At 31.9% G+C, this 24,148-nt stretch overlaps 1 protein-coding gene and 1 long non-coding RNA gene across 2 annotated transcripts in view; both read left to right on the top strand.

Annotated features, from left to right (window-relative positions):
* Positions 1-2,157: 2,157 nt before the first annotated feature.
* Positions 2,158-21,490, top strand: LOC140444654 (cystathionine beta-synthase-like). Its single transcript, XM_072536416.1, has 7 exons — positions 2,158-2,397; positions 3,624-3,733; positions 5,039-5,206; positions 9,069-9,250; positions 15,563-15,649; positions 15,736-16,021; positions 21,234-21,490. The coding sequence occupies exons 1-7, from the start codon at positions 2,249-2,251 to the stop codon at positions 21,488-21,490; spliced, it is 1,239 nt and encodes a 412-aa protein (XP_072392517.1). The 5' UTR covers positions 2,158-2,248.
* A 2,266-nt stretch (positions 21,491-23,756) lies between these two features.
* LOC140442885 (uncharacterized) overlaps positions 23,757-24,148 on the top strand; it is a 7,082-nt gene continuing 6,690 nt past the window's right edge. The window contains exon 1 of the long non-coding RNA XR_011951168.1: positions 23,757-23,881. This is a non-coding gene — a long non-coding RNA (uncharacterized lncRNA). The remainder of the gene's footprint in view (positions 23,882-24,148) is intronic.

The raw sequence follows: 24,148 nt of genomic DNA, 5'->3' as shown, positions 1-24,148 counted from the left end.
GACCGAGGAAATGATTACAGGTATTTCCTCAATAAATATTAGGCAATAGTTTGCAGGAAGTTGAACAAACTGTAATTAAGCTACTAATCGATATGTTTCATAATTATACACGGTGAAACTATACAAATTCAGGACAGTAAGATTAATATGAGATTACAAATGAATGGACTAATTTGTGATTGAACAACGCTCTTTAATCGTTGGCATCAGTTCCTTGTTCTTCTGTATTCTGTTAACAACTTTGGCGTTTGTTGATCTTTTGATACAGTTAATACGTAGTATTCTTCTATAAGATACATTTCGAAAGCTTCGATGTGTTATTCTATTGGGTTAAGAATCCAGATCTCATAGCCGTAGAAAAAAATTGGGAATGCATACCTAATAGTGCAGCATTTGGATTCAACGTTTCATATCTCCCGACCATTGAAGAAGTTTTTCATTTCAATAAACATCTTCCTAGCTTATTCAAGTCGACACTGTCGCCTCAAGGGCCACCTAAATAAAATCGGACTGATGATTTGCAGAATATTTTCTATGTAACTGCCCAGTATTGGATAGGTTAAGGTACAATACATTTGATCATTATTAACTCGAGCCATACGACTTCATAGATGTCTCACCAAATACCAAAACATACTATGTTAAGAAAGCTGGGCTGAAACGACAACTTTAACTTAGGGATGAGTCACGATAGACCTCTTAGGTCGAGTGAAAAGTATGGAAAGGGGCTGCTTTGCGTCAGTTTTCTCTGTCACTGGGGGAACAAGTTGATATTGCAACGATCAGTCTATCCTGTATTATATGTCTATGCTCATATTGAAGCAATATGAGCATACTGTACAATCGGTCAGTTGTACAATCGGTCAGTTCCAAGTTTTTCTGGGAGGCAGAAAGCTGTAAAGCAAACATCGCAGTCGCCACTTAAAATTACCAATAGTTATTATCAAATCACCAACTAGATGATCTATAAAATAAACTTGAGAAAGTTACGTGTGACATACTAGGCATCCTTCTTAAAAGGTTCAAGAAACGTATGCCAGCGGGGTTTAGATTTTCTGGTACATCCAAGAAAGTTCTCAGGTATGAAATCAAATTAGATAGCATAACACTTATCATACTAAAAATCTGCCGAAATCAAAAGCTGAAAATTGTTCAAATAAATGCACTTCTACCAGATTACGATGACGAGGAAATCGAAGAATTTTATAAAAAATTATCCGAAGCCATTAAATATATATATATATATATATATATATATATATATATATATATATATATATATATATATATATATAAATACCTACCTTTACCCTAGTTATAGGAGACTTCAATGCATTTATTGGAAAACAAAACTTAAACCAAGAAAAATTCTTGGAAAAATTTGAAATTGGTAACAGGAACCAAAGAGGTGTAATGCTTTTAAATTTTATTTAAAAGAGAAAACCAGGGATTATAAAAAAATATTAAAAAATGTGACCGAATTCATTTGTTTACAGAAATTTTAAGAGATAGAGATTGGGATGGACAATCTTTGTTAAAATGAAGTACATGGTAACAAATAAGAAAATTTCCCAACATTGAGAACAAGAATGTTCGATACGGTGTATTGCCAGGGATATCATACTGAGGCAGACCTAGACATTAGCAAAATAAATAGTAAATAAAATAGAAGTTGGTTAAAGATCAATGGAAAGAAAAACGGTAGGAGTTACTTAGAGAGAGAGAGAGAGAGAGAGTTAGAACTAATAAAAAACTCTGAAAAAACAACAGAAATAACCACAAAGTTAAAATTAAATTAGAACATCATACAATTTGTTTTCGTCTTTTGTTTCATGTTTTAATTTTTAATTAAAACTTTTTAAAATACTTCTAAAAATCGATGACACAGTAAGTCTATCATCTACCATGTCTAAAGCGAAAAATATTTACATATGCCGGAAAATTGCTTTACGACCATGCGATTCCATTTTGATTGACCTTGAAACTGAACACTCAATTTAAGCTTAACAGTAAGAGTGTCACAAATAAGTCAAACCCCCTATTCGGCATTTTAAATCCCCATTTAACCGCTTCATCATCGCAATTGGTGAATAGCCAATAAAATAGACCATGTGATATCAATAGGATTTCTATATCAGATCGAACAAAGACGATCTTACATATTTATACTCAATCTTTTGCACTTTTTGGAACAAGTCTACACGTACTTCCAAATATAAATTTAGCATTTTTAAATTCACATTTTGCCATGAGTCCGGGACCAAAAAATCGAGATCCAGAATACTGTTTTAGATCGCCTCTAGAGGATCATGCTACACTTCCCAATAGACCACCTAAATGTCCATGGACCAAGGACCTTCATAAAACTGAACAATCTCCACATGGCAAATGGGGCTGGTAAGAGTATAATTAAAATTAAAGTAATTAATATTTTGTACTAAGATTATTTATATAAATATATATATATATCTTCTTCTTCTTCATCTTCTTTTTATATAGACATGACTCTGTCTGTTTTTCAATGTGCCTCCAATAAGTTGTCGTTCCATCGTTTTCGTGCTCTTCCTAGTGATCGTCTTCCTATTGGGGAACCGTCTCTTGCTGTCTTTACTACTCTATTTGTTGTAATTCGGCTTATACGATCCTTCCATTCTACTCTTCTATTTCTTACCCAGTTCTTCACCTTGCATCTACGTCGTATATCTGTATTTCTAGCTCTGTCCCTTAGTTTCTGACCATCAATTTTTCTAAGTGTTTTCATTTCTGCTGTTTCTAACATCCTTTTTGTCCTCTCTGTGTAAGGTCTTGTTTCTGCCGCGTATGTCATTATTGGTCTGATGACTGTTTTGTAAATTCTGCTTTTCGTTTCTTTCCCGATATTTTTATTGCTCCATATTGTTTCATTTAGGCAGCCTGCGGCTCTGTTTGGTCTATTCACTTGATCTTCCACTTCAGTTTCGAGCTTTCCGTAGCTAGATAATGTGATGCCCAGATAATTAAACTCCATCACTTGTTCTATTATCTGACCTTCCAGCTCCAATTTACATCTTAGTAAATTTGCGGTTGTAACCAATGCATTTTGTCATTTTTGGGGAAATTAACATGTTAAATTTCTGCCGGTTATATTAAATTGGTGCAGGAAACGTTGTAAATCATCTTCACTTTGAGAGAATAGTACTGCGTCGTCTGCATAGAAGATTATTTTAAGTTGTTTTTCTCTCATTTGGTACCTTTTTTTAGTTCTTACTTTTTTTATTATTTCATCCATAATCAGGTTGAACAATAGTTGACTCAATAGAGGGTCGGTTAGTTAGTTCTTTTTCTACTTTTACTGTTATTGTATTGTTTTGGTAGATATTTTAGATCGTTTTAATTATTCCTAGAGGTATCACTCTTCTAATATAATTTCTGGAAACTTTTTTGTTTTTGTCTTGGTTTTATGTAATTTTAGAAGGCTACGGGACGTATCCCTACTTTATCAAGGCAATTAATGTCTTTTTTTATGCAATTTTTTATATGTGCTTTTCTGTGGAATGTATTCACCGCATAAAACGAGACCTTACTGTATATGTATATACACCTACATGGATATTTATTTAGATTCATATTCACATTGATTTTAGGAAACCCTCTGATGGGAAAATACTACCCAGTATACTCAAAGCTGTAGGAAATACACCTTTGGTAAAAATGAATAAAATTCCAAAAGCTGACAATATAGAGTGCGAAATTTGTAAGTACATTAATAATGAGCCAATAATTAATATTTAGGAATAAACAGAATATAGGCAATCGGTAATTATGTGAAACAAATATTTTTTAGTAGTGCATAGTATTTTGGGTTTAAAGGCTTTGATCTGGAACGATTTTCCTGATTCGTCCAGTTCCGGTTCGTCTTGAACTTCAGAAAGAGTTTTCAAATATGATACGGAAGCAGACGTAATTACCTATCGCTCCTGTCAGTCAGTTATTCCCTTTTTACTAAGGGTGACAATTCCTCAATTTTCATCTTCTTTCACATACAATTCTGGAAGGGCTAGGTACCTTACACAAATTTCCCCTTCAATTTTGCATCATTTGTGTCCTCTAGTACTAACAGTCACATAGTCCGGTACCTCACACCATTCAGGCGATTCTTCCTATAATACTTTCATTACTTCCTTGGTGAATTCTGTCTCCCAATTTTTTAGGTAGTTGTTGTTCCCTTCATTATGTTTTCACTTTCCTCCATTGTTAGATTCTCCTACTTATATAGGTACCTTTTTTATTTTATTCCCACAAGTTGATTTTTCGGTTCAGTGACAGTGCGTACTCCGCCAAAGCTGTAGTCCCCTCCGGTTGGCTTCCTGTTTTAGGCACCGCTTGAGAGCCAATTGTAGCCTTATGCCCTTCAGCTTGATGGTGGTACACCTTGAGGTTGGAGCTGCGAGATATAAGGAAGATCCAAAGCCGCCTGCCCTAGCCTGTTGTTCTCAGTGATTTTCTTCACTGTTTTTTGTATTAGTGAAGGTTTTCTCCTCGGGTATGGCTGCAGCTATTAGAGGGTTAACTATGGGTAGGGGTCGGTTTCGTAAACAGTTGGGAGTATTTATTCTCACACAGGGACAGAATAGGAACTTGGAAAATGGACAGTGGATAGCTGCTTCAATTAGTCGCCATTTACAAACATACAAGGCGGTGAAGGTATTCTACTTGGGCGGCCCTACCCATTCAGGGAAACTTAACCTAACTTAACCATATTTTTAATGTTTACACACGTTTTGCTGTAAGCACAAGAAAAGAAAAGTTATATAATAGTATATTGCTTCTACTCTTTAGGTCTATAAAATTTTGCAAATATTTTTATTTTGTACGGTGATTTCACAGCTTATTTTTTTTAAATAGTCATATCAAATCCTTGTTTCAACAACTTTCAATTTGAGTAGGAATAGTTAAATGATTATCACTAGTTGAACTTAGTCTTACTAGATTTTTCGAACGTTTCATAATATTTTTATCTTTTCTGTTATTATTAATTCGTATTCTTGTGATATTCTAGATGGAAAATGTGAATTCATGAACCCAACTGGATCAATAAAAGAACGTATGCTTCTTCGATGTATTGAAGATGCGGAAAAATGTGGCACCCTTAAACCTGGTATGACGATTATTGAAAATACTTCTGGTAATACCGGGATCGCATTGGCTTGGGCATGTGCTATTAAAGGTAATATTTTAAATCGGTAAGATAGTTTCGAAACAAATAACGAAGCCATTTTATTGTTGCTTCTTAAAAGACAGAAAAGATTATTTTTCACGTTGAGAACGGATATGAATAACTGTTCTGATGAGACTTATTAAGTCGAAATACGTATCAACAGATACATAGACGCTTTGTACGTGAAATCAAATCTTTGCTGTCTTTTTCATTTTCATTTCACGTAATATTTTACTTTACTTATTATTGTATATACGTACATACATGATGAGCTTTTAGTGCATCATCGGTCGATAATTCTCTTATGGTACATAATATCTGAAAAATTTATTTAGAAAAAATGTAGGCAATGATATTCTTCAGCTTTGGATAATATGACGAATTCTACAGGGAGATTAATAACTACGTGGTACAGCAAACATAGGACACCCTGTATATTTTCTCATATTTAGATCCTTTTTACAATACCTGTTGTGACACTAATAGGTTTGATACTACTATACAGGTTATTTAAAACGAGTTATGACCATTTTATTTCGAAATTGCTATTAAATTAACACATTGTATATAAAGACTTATTGATCTTTAAAAAAGGTATTGGATAGATGAACTATTTTTTTATGGTAGAACGGAATTGGCATGCAAATGGCGGTTTGTATAGGTGAATTATCGGTAAATAGAGCCAAAGAGATCTTGGGATTGATTTTTCTTTACAACGAAGTACAGGAATGATGATGATGAATCAGACTCCATTTTCATTGTAAACTGGATACTGAAAAGTGTACTATTTAGGTTATTTAATAGGTTACCTAGCCATCCTTGGTAACATCCAGCCATCTCAGATGTGAGAACACGACGAGGAGCATCACCATTGTGGATCACCATCATTTACTCCAAACCAAATTTAGATGCAGAGTTAACAAAGAAAGAAAACGAAAGACAACAAAGAACAAACAAACTGGACCTAGAAAAACTGAAGATTCAGGAATGTAAAAGGAAGTTCGAAGAAGAAGTCCCAAATGAGTTAAGGACGCTAGAACTGCACTCCATAAATGCCAAATGGAATAATATCAAAACAGCAGTACTGACAGCGGCAGCGTCCACCCTGGGAAACAAGAAAAAGGCAAAAAGATGAGCATGGTTCGATGACAAGTGCAGACAAGCAATAGAGGAAGGAAATGAAGCACACAAAAGACGAACATCATTTGAAGTCGCAAGACGGAAAGTAGACAAGATATTTAGAAATAAAAAAAGAGCCTATGAAAATGGACAAATTAAAGGGGCTCACGAATACCTAAAAAAGATAAAAAGTGGGTATAAATCTCAAACAAGTCTATGTAAACATGAAAGTGGGCAAATAATCAGTTACCAACAGAAAGTCACAGAAACCTGGAAGCATTATTTTCAGACCCTACTTGGTATGAAGTAGAGAATGAAGTAGAGAATGGAGTAGAACCTCCAACTAAAGAGGAAGTTCTTAAAGCTATTAAGGCCCAGAAAAACAATAAAGCCCCGGGAGTTGACGAAATACCAGCAGAATTGTATAAGGTAGGTGGTGACCACCTAGCAAGTCACATTCACGCGCTCGTCAAATTCATATGGCAAGAAGAGAAAATACCCGACGACTGGAAGAAAAGTATAGTAAGATCTATAAAAAGAAAGGAGACAAACTCCAGTGCAAAAACTACCTTGGAATTTTTCTACTATGTACAGCATATAACGTCCTCACGTATATTATAAACCAGCGGCTCCAACCACTAGCAGAAAATATTATTGGAGAGTATCAGACGGGCTTCCGATGGGGAAGATCGACACTGGATTAAATATTTACAGTCAAACAGATCTTGAGTAAATCATGGGAACATGACACTGATGTTCACAACGTGTTTGTAGACTTCAAACAGGCATACGACTTAGTCAAAAGGAACAAACTCTACAATATATTGGCTGAACTAGCAATACCACATAAGCTAATAGGCAAATGAAAACTGGACGAAGAAAACTACTGACCAACCCAACGATTTAAGTTGCCGCTTATGCCGATGATATTAATATTATGAATAGATAATCAACAGGAGCACAGGAAACATACACAGAGTAAAAACGCAAACAAAAAGACTAGGTCTGGAAATTAACACAGAAAAAACAAAAATGACGATACAGACGCGAAGAAATATAGTCCCACAAAACATTATACATAAAGATGACATTGAAACGGTTGGAAAGTTTAATACCTGGGAGTAGATATATATGCCGACGGATCAGAAGATGGAGAAATACGGAAGAGAATAACGCAGGCAAACAGAGCTTATTTCAGCCTGCCCCCTATCATATATTTCGTTCTAAAAATGTCCACCGAAATACAAAGATGAGAATCTATAAAACCTTAATTCGACCAATAGCATGCTATGGCAGTAAAGCATGGGTCCTGAAAGAAACATCCAAAAGCAAACTTGACACATTCGAAAGGAAAGTACTGAGGAGAATACTAGGACCTGTGAGGGAAAACAGAATCTTCAGAGCTCGATACAACAATGGGCTTTATCAACTTTATAAGGAAGCACCACTGTCAGACAGAAAGAGACCGGTTGGAAAGCCAAGAAAGCGCTGGGAACACAGTTAACAGCGACGCAAAGCCCTTTTAGGAGTCTGTGTATGGAGATCAGCCACAGACAAGCAATGGTGGACGTAAAAAATCAAGGCTCAATTTGGGCTGTAGTGCCGTAGAAGAAGAAGAAGGCATCCTTGTCGTGAGATCAGATGATGAATGTATCATCCATATATAATCAAATGTGGTTTCGAGTATTAATGATGACAACGCTCGATTCTCGAAGACTTCGATGAATATATTAGCAATTAATGTAGAGAAATGGGAGCCCACTGAGGCACCTTTGACGTGTGAAGATAATTTATTTTGAACGCGAAATAAGTGGTCTTTTTGGATGTGTTTATTTTCCAGAGTATTTATAGTTTTATCTATAGAAATATTTATAAAATGTGAAATGGGAAATGAAAAGAATGTTTGAAAAAGTATGGGACATTTTCGACGACAGATTGTAGAGTTTTCGCCAGATATTTTGTCAGTGGTTGCTTTGGATAGTTTCTCTGAAATGGAACATACTGTACTATCGAGTATTAGAGATTTTAGGTAGAGCAGTTTAGTTCAACGCGAAGAAAAGTTTAATTGATGATAGCTTTTGTTGTTATTTCAAGGTAAGGTATTGGGCTGGGCTATTTGTAATTGGTTTATAGTCTATATAGAGTCTATATATAGTCTAAAAAATGTTTAGGATAAACTTTCTTTCTTTTATCGACAGGAAAAGTGACTAGATTGGGATTTGATTTAAGATCTTTCATTCAAATCCAATCCTTTGTGGTATTTATTTAACTTTTTAAAGTAGAATTAAAGCAAATACAGAAAAATAACGAGCATGGGATGAAAGGTAAAATATGAAAGGTAAAAGATCTAATACCGTCAATGCCAGTTCATCTATTCATGTATTGTTTTTCTCTAAATATATAACACTTTTCAAGAAAGGTTCTTTTATTGGAATAATTCTTGATGTACAAATATTGTTCTTATTGCTCTCTATTTGGTGGTTACGACTGGGAGAGTTTGGTGGAGTGAGTAGGATAAAAGCAGTACAATTTGTACTCAATAGGGAAAATTGAATGTAGTGTTTGTCTATGTCTCTCAAGTCAGATTGTGTAGAAATGAAAACAAAAAAAAAAAAGATTAATAAGGAAATATCCTTAGATATATTCCGAGACAAAATAGTAGTAATAAGAGATGATTTTAATGCAAGTATATTCAACTGAAAAGAACAACCGAAAGAAAACTTTTTTAACGTAAATTGTTTTCTATTTGTAGATTACAAATGCATTATCGTATTACCAGATAAGTCTTCAAAGGAGAAGGAAGACATCATGAAAGCATTTGGTGCAACAGTCGTAAGAGTTCCAATGGGCGAACCATATATTAGTGAGAATGGAAAGTACGGAAAAACCCACTATCTTCATAAGACAACACCAAATTCCATTATACTAGATCAAGTAAGTAAACAATCCATAGCTGCCTATACGCAAGGCGTGAATGATTTTTAATATATATATATATATATATATATATATATATATATATATATATATATATATATATATATATATATATATATATATATATATATATATATATATATATATATATATATATACTCGAGTGAGAGGAGTAGGCAGATTGAGACCCCGAACTCGAACCGAACCGTATCACTCTTGATAATGGCTCCAAAATGGGTGCCGAAACGTCGAGTAATAAATTCTCAACGCGGTTGTTCCCGAGAACTAAGTAATTTTCATATATTATATATATATATATATATATATATATATATATAACTGTTTTGGATGGGTTGGAGTCAATAATAGGGCTATTGGTAAACTATTTTTTTATTCTCGAGCTTTCAATTGTGTTTACAATTATTATCAAGAGCTAAAAAAGACAAAATACTTACAAGGTTGAACTAAAAAGAAAAAACAATTTTTGTTAACTTACCAAATAAAAATTAGTTTGGTAAGTAAAAATTACTGCTTACATGTTCAAATTATTTTATATAAAAATGTTTTGATCTAACAAATGTTTCTCCGAAAATTTCTATAATTTTGAAAACATTTTTTTTATTAATATAAAAATAATTGAATTTATAAATAAGTTCAAATAGCAACCAATTACAAATAGCCTCTAATGTCATAAATGCCAACATAAAATTTTTATTTTTGACAATTATATTGCCAAAAGTAAAACTTAGTTTAAACATTCTTTTTTTGTTTAGTAACAAAAAGAAGAAGATTTATTCACCCTTGACAGATGTCTGAAAGAATGTGATAGATATATGGAGAATTAAATATGACATTTTACAAGTTTTATATATAAATCATAAAGAAAGAATATAATTATAAATTTTACTTAAACTTTGAATTTCAGATCTTTTGTTTAAACTCTTATCATTTTTGCTAATACAAACCATTTCCAAAAAAGTCCTTTTAAATTTATTACTTTCACTACATAAAATTTTAATGTTATCAAAATCCATAATATGGTCTTTATCGATTACATGTTCTGCCAAAGCACAAGATGGTTTTTTAATTCTGCAATCACTTTTGTGAGAAATAATGCGATTTGAAAGATTTCTTCCGGTCTCACCAACATATTCAGCTTCACACTGAGTACAACTAATGCTGTATACTAAATTCGTTTTTTCAAATTTGTCTATAGGATATTTAGTTTTAGAATATAAAGATGAAATAGTTTTGATGTTCTTTGTTGCTATTTTTATATTGTCAATAACCTTTAGTGTTTGTATTAATTTAGGTGTTAATGATGGTATAAAAGGTAGTGAATGATAATAGATGTTCTGATTGTTAGATACAATGTTTTGAGATTGAGCAAAAAATGGTGTTAAATTATTTATATTACCAATATTAGAAAAAAGCATCCTATGTAGCATATCTGGAGGATAAGAGTTTTCAATTAGAATATTTTTTAATAACTGAAGATCTTCCTGTAGATAATCTGGATGAGAAAGTTTTAAAACACGTTCTTTTAATCCTGTTATAAGGTTCATTTTCATCTTATTTGGATGGTGAGAGTAATAGCTTATAAATCTATTACTACATATGGGTTTTCTGAACCATCTGGTTTTCAACATATTGTCTGTATTTCTTACAATTCTCATGTCAAGGAATGGTAGAGAATTATCTACCTCTTCCTCAACTGTGAATTGTATATGCTGATTATGACTGTTGAAAATGTTGACTGTTTCATGAATTTTGTGTTTAGGAAGTGCCAAAACTAAATCATCTACATATCTCTTAATAAAAGGAATGAAAAAAGTGCAATTACTGATACAATCACTGATAACATCATCCATGACATAGCTACTTAGAATGGGTGAAAGACTAGATCCCATAGGACTACCAAAAATTTGTTTATAAAATACACCATTAAATATAAAAATATTAGAATCAAAAACAAAGTTGATAAGTGTTTTGAAATGTAATAAGTCAATATTAGTGTGTTGTGAAATCTCATTCCAATGTTTTTCAACACTACTTATGATTAAATCTAAAGGCAAATTAGTAAAAAGAGATGTTACATCAAAACTAACTAAAACATAATTTTGTGGTAATTGGAAATTATTATTATTATTATTGGAAATTAGTTAGTTTTGATGTAACATCTCTTTTTACTAATTTGCCTTTAGATTTAATCATAAGTAGTGTTGAAAAACATTGGAATGAGATTTCACAACACACTAATATTGACTTATTACATTTCAAAACACTTATCAACTTTGTTTTTGATTCTAATATTTTTATATTTAATGGTGTATTTTATAAACAAATTTTTGGTAGTCCTATGGGATCTAGTCTTTCACCCATTCTAAGTAGCTATGTCATGGATGATGTTATCAGTGATTGTATCAGTAATTGCACTTTTTTCATTCCTTTTATTAAGAGATATGTAGATGATTTAGTTTTGGCACTTCCTAAACACAAAATTCATGAAACAGTCAACATTTTCAACAGTCATAATCAGCATATACAATTCACAGTTGAGGAAGAGGTAGATAATTCTCTACCATTCCTTGACATGAGAATTGTAAGAAATACAGACAATATGTTGAAAACCAGATGGTTCAGAAAACCCATATGTAGTAATAGATTTATAAGCTATTACTCTCACCATCCAAATAAGATGAAAATGAACCTTATAACAGGATTAAAAGAACGTGTTTTAAAACTTTCTCATCCAGATTATCTACAGGAAGATCTTCAGTTATTAAAAAATATTCTAATTGAAAACTCTTATCCTCCAGATATGCTACATAGGATGCTTTTTTCTAATATTGGTAATATAAATAATTTAACACCATTTTTTGCTCAATCTCAAAACATTGTATCTAACAATCAGAACATCTATTATCATTCACTACCTTTTATACCATCATTAACACCTAAATTAATACAAACACTAAAGGTTATTGACAATATAAAAATAGCAACAAAGAACATCAAAACTATTTCATCTTTATATTCTAAAACTAAATATCCTATAGACAAATTTGAAAAAACGAATTTAGTATACAGCATTAGTTGTACTCAGTGTGAAGCTGAATATGTTGGTGAGACCGGAAGAAATCTTTCAAATCGCATTATTTCTCACAAAAGTGATTGCAGAATTAAAAAACCATCTTGTGCTTTGGCAGAACATGTAATCGATAAAGACCATATTATGGATTTTGATAACATTAAAATTTTATGTAGTGAAAGTAATAAATTTAAAAGGACTTTTTTGGAAATGGTTTGTATTAGCAAAAATGATAAGAGTTTAAACAAAAGATCTGAAATTCAAAGTTTAAGTAAAATTTATAATTATATTCTTTCTTTATGATTTATATATAAAACTTGTAAAATGTCATATTTAATTCTCCATATATCTATCACATTCTTTCAGACATCTGTCAAGGGTGAATAAATCTTCTTCTTTTTGTTACTAAACAAAAAAAGAATGTTTAAACTAAGTTTTACTTTTGGCAATATAATTGTCAAAAATAAAAATTTTATGTTGGCATTTATGACATTAGAGGCTATTTGTAATTGGTTGCTATTTGAACTTATTTATAAATTCAATTATTTTTATATTAATAAAAAAAATGTTTTCAAAATTATAGAAATTTTCGGAGAAACATTTGTTAGATCAAAACATTTTTATATAAAATAATTTGAACATGTAAGCAGTAATTTTTACTTACCAAACTAATTTTTATTTGGTAAGTTAACAAAAATTGTTTTTTCTTTTTAGTTCAACCTTGTAAGTATTTTGTCTTTTTTAGCTCTTGATAATAATTGTAAACACAATTGAAAGCTCGAGAATAAAAAAATAGTTTACCAATAGCCCTATTATTGACTCCAACCCATCCAAAACAGTTATATATTTGTTCCAAACGAGTCACAAGTACTTCTTTTTTCTTATATATATATATATATATATATATATATATATATATATATATATATATATATATATATGGGAAAAAGACAGTTAAGATTTGATTTCACGTATAGTGCGTGTGTGTATCCGCTTATACGTATTTCGCCCTAACAGGGCTCTTCAGAACGGCTATTCACAGTCGCTTTGAACGCGAAAATAAATCTTTTCTGTCCTAGGAAGCAACTCTAACATGGCTTCGTATGGACGCAAATAGCGACATCTGATATTAAAATCCGTAAACTAATTTTCGAAACCAAATTCAGATTTTTGCTTTAATCTGTGCCTTCTAAGAATTGCAAGATCAAACAAACGTTGATAAAGATGTTAATATAGACATGGGGAATCTAAAAATTGCATTCTACAACATATCTCCTCAACTAAGCAAAAATCCTTAGCGAATTTGGTTTCTAGTACTCGTACAGAGTATATCGGAATAAAAGGAAAAAGACAGTTAAGATGTGATTTCACGTATAGTGCGTCTGTGTATCCGCTTATACGTATTTCGCCCTTAAAGGGATCTTCAGAACGCCTATTCACAGTCGCTTTGAACGTGAAAATAAATCTCTTCTGTCTTAGGAAGCAACTCTAACATGGCTTCGTATGATTTCCTGGAACTGCATATAACATCACCGACCTAACGTAGCCTGGTATAATTGAATCTTCTTGGACTTCGTTAGGGGACTTGTCCTGAAAATATAAGGAAATATTAGTTTTTTAGCTATAGTTGCTTTTACCTTAGTTTCTTGAACATGCTTCTTGACATTTAATTTAATCTTCTGTCGAGGTGGACTCTTAGGTATTTGACTGTATGACGTTTTCGAATGTATGACGTTTCCTCTCATCGTGATGTCGACAACTGGTGGGCTGGTTTGCTGGTTTATCTTGTTTTTCCATTTATCTGTGAGTTCTGAAATCCTCTCTAGGTGGTTTTCTAACGTCTGGACGATCCTTCTATCCTCTTTTCTTGATTGCCAAGTCATCTGCACATAGTGCTGTATTTGTTCTTGCATCTGTTGGTAAGTCTGTTCTGTTCTGAGGCATTCTTTCTTGAACTTCTTGCATCCTGGACATCTTTTGGTCAGCTAAAACTTGAAAAGTTTTATTAGTTAAATATGAGTCACATATATTAACTGAATAATATGGGAAGCTAGCTCTGCACATCTTGTGAATAAGGACTTTCTTCCAGACCGTGTCGTACGCCTTTTCAATGTCGATGATGGCCATTTCAGTTTTTTGGTTTCTGTTGAAGTGTATCTTCATGTCGCTGATTACTGTTGCTAGCTGTAGTTCGCAGTTTCTTCCTCTTCTGAATCCGAATGGGTCCTCTTGAATTATTTTTCCTCTTTTCACATGCTTTATCAGTATTCTGTAGATGATTTTCTCCAATATTTTTCCTAGTGACTTCAGTAGAGTTATTGGCCTCCAGTTTTCTTGGTCTTCTGCCGTCCTTCTCTGGTGGGATGATGAATCTAAAGGGATGATTTTTGCATGTTTCCAGTTGTTCGGAAAATGCTCGTTTTTTAGGCAAAATCTGAAAATGTAGTGTAGTTGCACAATATTTTCTTCGGAAGTTCCTTGAGTGCGATGTTGTGGATGTCTTCCATTCCTGGTGTTCTACTTTCTTATAGTGTTCTGATGATTTTCTCTCTACTAGTTTCTACTAAAAATTTGTTCCTTTTTCTTATTCTTTCGTCGGCGTTATTGACTTCTTGCCTTGTAGGTCAATAAATAGGACTGTTTAGTTACCTGGAAGAGTAGCCAAGATTTTTAGAAGGTTGTGGATTATAGAAAAAGTATTGGCGTCACAAACGTCAAGCACCTTTGTTACTTTATCCTGGCAGCTTCGCATATATTTTCATTCTTCCAGTAATTGTTCCATAAATCTAGTTCACCTTAAAATACAATAATATTTGTCTGTGTGTATCACCATTTTAATAGTTACACTTCTTTTTCTCCTTGGGAATCAAATATTTAAATTTATATTTTTTTAAATTCTCTTTTTGTTCAACATTATCTCAGCTACATTTCTTATTTGAAACATTTTTCTACGGTGGTTTCCCCCCACCCCTACGAGGGAGTTTTAGGGGTAAATCAGGGGTAAATTCACCGCTGACATTGACCGTAAATTGACCGCTGAAGTAATGAATTTCCCGACAACTCAACATTATAAAAATATGTTGCAAATATGTATTTATTATTATTTTTAATTATGTAGCTGTATATATTTAATATTATATCGGAACAGTATTAAAATTGTATCAATTTTATTACATGATATTTTTAATTTTAAGGAATTTTATGGCTCTTATTTTTAGTATTCTAATCCATCCAATGCGGTAGCCCATTATGACATTACAGCTGAAGAGATATATTACCAGTGTGATGGACAAGTTGATATGATCGTAAGTTAGAGAGTCATCTTTGTTTAAAGCATTCTATAAACGTGAACACAACCCATTAATAATTCTCGTATATTTAATTTGTATAGGTTATTGGAGCTGGTACAGGCGGAACAATGACTGGTATAGGCAGAAAGTTTAAAGAAATTTCTCCGAATACAATAATAATAGGTGCCGATCCTTATGGTTCATTATTTGCTGAACCAGACACAATTAATAAAACAGATGTGAAATTTTCCGAAGTCGAAGGTATAGGAGATACTATTATTCCTACAGTATGTGATCGATCGAATATAGATAAATGGTACAAATTAGATGACAAAGAGTCTCTGAACGTGGCTAGAAGATTAATAAAGGAAGAAGGATTATTAGTTGGTAAGAACAAACAAGATTTCTTTTGGTTAGGTGTTGGGTACTTTACATTATTCGTACAGAGTATTACACAATTCACATATTTTTTGCCATAATATTCTTCTTTCGCTAAATCCTTTTCACAAACACAAACTTGAGTCTGTGCTAAAAGCGTATTAAGTCAAATGTAAAATTCAGAATTAAGTTCAACTTACATTCTACTTCTAAATCTACATTAAGCAGATGGCTGCTTTTAATTTTTTAAAGGTGAAAACTACCCTTCATTGACAAAATCTATAAAAAAGCTTAAGAAGGGTGAAATTTAGTTTAGATAAATTAAATAATGATTGTCTGATACTATAACTATATTTTTTTAATATTTCAACCCTTTAAAAAATCATTTTCAAGGATATAAACTACCTCGAACTGGTCAGATTGATCAAAAAGCTTAAGGAGGATAAAATTTGGATCGAATGATTTATCTAATCATTATTGATTCATAATAAACATAATCATAATTGTTTAATATTCTTAATATAATTTCTGAGTATTTCAACCCATCAAAATTTATTTTTTAAGGCTACAAACTACCCCTTATTCCTAACTACAAAAAAGTTTATAAACAGTGAAATTTGGTTAAAATGAACTGAATAATGAGTTTTTGGCGCTCTGGTTTCAAAATAACCTCACTTTTCTGTAGCTACATGAGGCACCGCAGTCTTTCTTGCAGTGACAAAATATCACTTTTAAAAGTGTTGTTAAACAACCTATTTATGATATTGTCTGGGCCCAAAGAATAACAGGTATTATACTCCCGAGCGAGAAATTGGGACGAGTTCGCGCATGTCGTCACAATGAGAGTGATTTTAAATATTCTCCAAAAGAACATCAGCACTCGGAACACAGTTAATTTTTAATTGGCAATAAAGAGTCATTTTATAGATTAACAGAGTCTCTATTGAACTATTTCGGATTTATTGAAATATAGTTGTTTCATTATTTTGATTGAAAAAATTAATAAATAACGCAGTGAATAAAAATAAATCTGTAAAATAAATTTGTGAATTTTATTTTAAACTTTTTTTGTATCCTTCGCTTTTTAATTCTAGGAAGGTAGCCTTCCTAAATTTTATGAGCTCTATTTTTATTGGCTTGTCTTATTTGGCGTCAGTCTCAAGTAGTCTCTAGTTGCACGTAAACAGATGGAAATAAGTGATTAGTAATTATCTGTAATAAAATCGACAAAACAAATAAAATACAAGTTTTAAGTTACTTTTTTGTTTAATTTTCTTTTATTTCTTATATCTTCTTTAAATGTTAGGTTTAATTTCTTAATTCTAAAATATATTCGAGATCGAAAGAGATTGTGTAATTATCTGTTTCATAATCCTCTTCGACTATTTTGGAAAGTCTTTCCTGCCTTTTAAGTTGATTAATGAATAATTTTTTTGATTGTGGCATGTGTAGACAAGGAATAGCATCAGCTTAGGTCCTTTCTTTGATTCATTGCAGAAAATCAAGCTGCAAATTTCTTTCAAAGTCTCCCATCTTAAAGTATTTGGAACAAATTCTTGAGGTTTTAGTAGTAAATTTGTCTTCACGGCAACAAACAGTAACCCACAGTTTTTCCACTACCGAGTCCTTAAGAAAACCATGAAACGTACCAGATTTATCGACATCTCTTGTCCTACCTTCCTTAGAACTTTTCGTTCGAATACTTCCAGATTTCGTTTTGTGTCTTCTGTCATCAGCCATGTCTCGCATCCATAACATATTATTAGTCTGATAATAGTTTTGTAGGCCCTGATTTTCGATCTCCGGTGTGTGCTTTTGGAGCGGAACACATGGGCGAGTGAAAAGTAAGCTTTGTTTCTCTTTACTATTCTTCTTAATAATTAAACATACCTTATTTATAACTTTTTAAATACCATAATATTAGCCATATGAAGGAGATATACCTACAAAGCCAATATCACTTATAAAATCGCATTAAGAGTTCAAAATATTCCTAATAATAATTTTTTCACACTTAAAAGCCTACAAATCAACTTAAATCTAACAAAACACCATAAAATCTACAATAAACTTACCAAAGAAGCCAAAAGCTAAAAAAGTAAAAACATTTCCATTATATAGATATATTACATTGACGTCCACTCTCATTGTGACGTCAAGAGTAGGAATCTGCTGACAGTGGCCTGCGCAATATCATACCTGTTATTCTTTATGTATTGGCGCTTCCGTAAAAAGTGCGTGAGTTGTAGATGCGTCAACGTGTAGATCCAGTGTTTTGTGTTAAATCGTTTAACAGTTTTGTTTCTCTGAATACTCTGTGTCTTTGTTACTCCCCCTGGCACTGTAAATCTAATGATATTTGTATATCTTTTTTTTTCACTATCAGAATTGCGATAATTATCAATGTATTGAATCAGTCCTAAAGTTCACTATCAATGAATCGAAGGAAAAAAGCGTCTTAAGTGTTTTATTGCTTCAATGGTCCTAAACTATTTAGAAGCAATGAAAAGCAATATTCAACTACGTCTCTCTAAAATGTGGAAAGTTTGGTAATAAATTTATTCCTCTCCACCAAAAAGTTCTTCAGGAGCAGCCGACTCTTTCATTTTTAATGGATGCAACGATCCATCTTTTGAAAACCATCTCCAGTCAGTCGGCTGAACATTGTAGTTTTCAAGCCACCGCTGAACTTTTTGAGTACTCATCTAAAGCATCTAAAATAGGCACGAGTGATGACAACTTTGGCGGTATTTTTCGTAGTAGCTTTGATGAATGACTCGTAGTAGCTTTGATGAATGACTCGTAGCGCATGCGCTCAAGTAAAACTTTTAAGTCTTCACCTTTTTTCAATTTATTAACTTCTTTAGCAGTTTTGTACAATAAAAATGCACAGTACCTGCCGGATGTTGAAAAAAAAAAAGGATTTCTCCTTTTTTTACAAAAAAATTTATTTGTTTTGGGTTCCAGTCTGGATGATATTGCTATCTGGGTAAAAAACACTTTGTCTTGTAATATAATAAGCTTTGACAAATATATTACTGATAAGCATTTTAAAATAATTGGTATTTCAGCTAAAGCACATTTAAATAAAAAGTCAGTATGTATGAAAAACTGCTAAAGATCTCCTTCTCCTAATGTTATTACTTTCTTTGAGTCCTTAGAGGTGGTTTTAGAGAAGATAATCAAACCTAACATGTATTTAATTATCTAATACACACACCTAACGTATTATAAAATGATTCATATAAAACGAATTCGACCTACAATAAATTTATAGAAATATTTTTAATATATTAGTTTAGTGGCAATGTCTTTTGGCCAACTAGGGTGGCAAATTACTCAATTTTAAATAATTGATGGATTCGACCGTTACTTGATTGGAAATTCATTTTATGTAACAATAAAACACTGAAAACTTTGTTTCAAAACTTCCACAATTTTATTTTAACTTCTTATCACTACAGCTGTTTCGGCTGATTGCCTTTCTCAAGTGATCTGGTTTTTGGCATGGGTTAACACTTTATAGTCTCTAATGAAATAAGTTGAGGAGGGGAGAACTGTTTGTCTCAAGCTGGTCATTCAGAATTATATCTGTGTTTTTTAATTTGTTAATTTCCATAGATTCTAACAAAGATAGCTTAAGGCCTTTATTTTGAATGTGTAGAATTTAAATTCGTCATCAAAAGATGATTATGATCTAGAAGGTGAAGTGCATATGTAGAATCTGTTTTTCTATTATTGAAAGCCCTTTTATGTTCTGCTATTCGTTTATTAAATTTCTACCTGTTTGACCAATGTAAGTTTTTGGGCAGTCGCCACATTAAGTTTGTACACACCACTGTGTAAGTGTTTTTTATGTTGGCTCTTATTGTTTTTAATATATTTGCCTAGGTTGTTATTTGTTCTGAAAGCTGGTGTTATTCTTTCTTTTTTATGTGTTTGGCTATTTTTGTGATATTTTGCCTGTATATGTAATCGAGCAGAAGGTACTGGGTTTTTTCTCTGGTGGTGGAAATACTAAGTTCAGGGCTTTCTTGTGTAGTTTTTTGATTTAGCATTTTATTAATTGTTTGTTCGTTGTATCCATTGTTACTGCTATTTGCTTAATGATATTTAATTCTGTCTCAAAATTGTATTTTGACATAGGAATTGCTGTTAATCTATGTAACATACTATGATAGGCTGCCAGTTTATGTTGTGTGGGATGGGATGATGAATTGTGAATAGTCGTGTCAGTATGGGTAGGTTTATGAAATATGGAGAAGTCATGTTTGTTTTTAAGTCTGGTAATTTTAAATCTAAAAAATTTATGGATTGATTTTGTTCTGTTTCTATTGTAAATTTAAATTCTACACATTCAAAATAAAGGCCTTAAGCTATCTTTGTTAGAATCTATGGAAATTAACAAATTAAAAAACACAGATATAATTCTGAATGACCAGCTTGAGACAAACAGTTCTCCCCTCCTCAACTTATTTCATTAGAGACTATAAAGTGTTAACCCATGCCAAAAACAGATCACTTGAGAAAGGCAATCAGCCGAAACAGCTGTAGTGATAAGAAGTTAAAATAAAAATTTGTGGAAGTTTTGAAAACAAAGTTTTCAGTGTTTTATTGTTACATTACTCATTTTATTTACCGAACATATTTTTTCAAATTTTACTTTGTAAGGTCCTACATATGTGTACTTGATAATGTTAATGATAACTCAACAAAAAAATGGTTTAAACCCAGTTATCCAGGACGAATTATATGAATTGTTAATTAAAAAATTAAAAATTACCAGATATTCTGACTTGGTATATCGACATTCCAGGGTTTATCACAAATTTGTAATTGGTTCAATAATTTCACCTCTTGCACGTAAATTGGATTTTGATAAATTATTTTATTTTATTTTAATTGCCTTTTTTGGTTCGTATAGAACGATTTCTAAAGTATTCAGTTGCATTATGATCGATCGTTCATATTTGCTTAGAAATTTCTTATTAGGGAGAGAATAGTAGTATATAATATAATTTGTAAAAATTGTTCAATACAAGTAGCACTACTTGTCACTCTAACAAAAAATTTTTGTACGCCACTGAAAGACCAATAATAACTCATAATGGTCATCGGTTATTGGAATTTTATGTCTACAATTGCGAAACTATACTATAGAGTTATCAGCATTTCATTACCATCACCAACTTAACTTATAATGGATATTTGTTTGTTTTAGGGTTAAGCAGTGGCGTAATAATGGCAGGTGCTTTAAAAGCAGTCAAAGATTTAAACTTGGGAAAGGGAAAGAAAGTGGTAGTTGTATTGCCAGACGGTACCAGAAACTATTTAACTAAATTCATTGTTGATCAATGGATGGAACAAAGAAAATTATTACCAGCTGTTAACACCGTAATCATTGGTAAGAAAAATTTATTAGCGATATTTCATAAGTCAAAAATGAAACTACACGTATCTCAAAGTAATCAAAATTAGCTTCAACAAAAAATAGACTGCAGGGTATAAAACTCTATACAGAGTTAGTCACTCACGACGAGTCCTCCCTGATATTTGGTGATATTTATTGTATTTTGTAAAAATTGAAGACCCCGTTGCAAAAACCGGCTACGTGCAGTTCTTATAGTTTTGAAAAAAAAAATGACAAAAACGTTAAATCGCGTAGTTTTATAAAATTTAATAATTTTATATTTTCTGTGGAAAACAGAAATCAAAGGCTTTTATGTATAGTACTTTTTGAATTTGAATTTTTGAGTTTAAAGTTAATTTTTTTTTTAATTTCCACTGGACGGTTTTTGCTCTCAAAATCTTGAAAAACTGAAAATTTATGGAAATACATAAGAAAAAACTAAAATATCAAGTGAATGCAAAAAATAGTATTATATTTTAAAGTAAAACATTAAAAAATTATGTGATTTTTACATAAAATACAAAATAGTGGGTAAATATAGTGTATTTTAGTCATAATCACTATCTGCATTATTTTGTTCTCGTGTAATAGCGTCAAAAAAAGAAAGATAAGCAGGAGGTACATATTGTTGTATTTCTTGTATTTAAGTGAGAGTTTTTCTTTATATGCCAATGGAATCTTATTTAGGTCTATGAATTTACCTGGGTTTTTAAATAAAGGGTAACAGGTTACACAAGTAGGATTGTGAGATCCTGTAACGCACACTTTTTCTGGCATTGTAGAATCATAAATAAATATTCGGAACTTGGATATTGTACATGGTTTTTTCTTGACAACTGAAGTCTTTCTAAAGTGTGAATCCAAAAATAAGTTAACATCAAAAATCATTTCTTGTGTAATACACTCAACAACAAACGTTTTACCGCAGCATTCTACCATAGAGTGCCACTGTTCAGGCAAATATAATATTTCTTTGTTGCGCTTTTTTTGTTCTATAGTACCAAAGTCACGATCACAGTGAGATCACAGGTAGAAAGCTGTGACCTGGCTCTGGAAAATGATATACTATTTTTAAAAATCGTTTTTTATTAACTAAAACTGTTAACAAATGAATCATTACAGCATTTTTGTTTTGCCCGGCGAAGTTTTCAGAAAATATATAAAGGATTTTTACTTGGTCCTCTTATATAAATGCATTATTTTTAAATGTGAACGTTCACTGTCACAGGATTATAGCGACAATGCGCTTGTCCTGAGTTTTGTATTCGGTTAGGAAACTATGTTAGGGTTCTGTTACCCAGGACCTCCACATGAAGAGCATTTGGCTGATATTTGTGCCCTATCACTAATCAGAGTGCTATAGGGGGAAGGGATGGTCTGGAGCATTGGAGCGCGGTGGGTGACTCCTGTTTTTACTTGAGTTAACACACCTCGCTTCAATGAATTGTTACACCCGAACGTAATTCACAGGGGTGAACATTTCTCACAGGCTGGGTTTTAATCAAATTGCTTGAACGTTCACTGTCAGTGCTATGATCTAGGCGAGGATACAACGCGATGGTCTCCGTTATTCATAACATCGCATCGTATCCTTGCCTAGAACATAGCACTGACAGTGATCGCTCGTATTTAAAATAATGCATTTATTTTACCTGGCGATCGATAATATAATACGCTCCTATGGTCGGAGCGAGGGTGAGCGCCCACTAATAGTGCCTTTTTGTTGAACAAGAACTTGCTCTAAATACAGATAAAGATAGTGTAGTTGAAGCATTTAAAAAAATCGTACATTCCAACGACAAATGGTATTGCAATGTGTTGTTATAATACATTTTTAAAGTAAATCTGAATTTTAAACGTAATTATTTATATATGTGACTCCGGCCACCCATATTTTTTATATGATCACGCAATAATTTAATATAAAACAACTTTACTTATTTCAAAAATTTATTGTTCTAACAAATATATTTTAAATTTAAAAAATTCTTTCAAAACATTGTAAACTGTTTTTCATATATGAAAATATCATTGTTAGGAATAAAAAAAATTTAAAAAATGTATGAGTGGGGGCGCTGGCCACGCCTATGTTTAAAAGTCAATGCTACTTAAATCATTATTATGTTACTATTATTTTGAATTCTGTTTAAAAGTGTGGATTATCAAGTTTCAAATAAGGTTGCATTTTCATACAATTCAAAATATTAACAAGAGAAAAGCGCTCAACACTTTTAATTAGAAAAAATGATAATAAAAATCGAATATTTCTTTCTACGTATTGAAAAGTTATTAAATAGATAGTACCAATTTAAATATTATTTTTTTAAAGGTGGTGGATATTAACATTATGGAACTGGGCTTTAAACCATTAAAAAATGTAGACCAATCAGCATCTCCCAGAGAGGTTTTAGCTCTCATGATGAACTTAATGTCGATTATTTACCTGCCGTAAAAGATGGGTATGTAGGAAAATTTTTATTTTAACAGCTTTAATAAATTGTATAATGATTTTGTTGTTAATCATTCAATTTAGCGTAGGTATTCGAATATAGTGCGATATGTACATTTTTGAGGTAGAAAGAAAAAAGTTGAATAAACATAATCATTCCTGTACTTAATTTTAAATTTAATTTAATTATAGAGCTTCTGTAACAGTCATTGTGCATTTTATAGCAGGCACAGATTTAGGCAAAAATCTGAAGTTTGGTTTCGTCAACCAAGAAATC

This window comes from Diabrotica undecimpunctata, chromosome 6 (assembly GCF_040954645.1).
Source record: "Diabrotica undecimpunctata isolate CICGRU chromosome 6, icDiaUnde3, whole genome shotgun sequence".
Lineage (NCBI taxonomy): Eukaryota > Metazoa > Arthropoda > Insecta > Coleoptera > Chrysomelidae > Diabrotica > Diabrotica undecimpunctata.
Note: the sequence above shows the minus strand (reverse complement) of the source record. Positions and strands in the feature narration are given on the sequence as shown.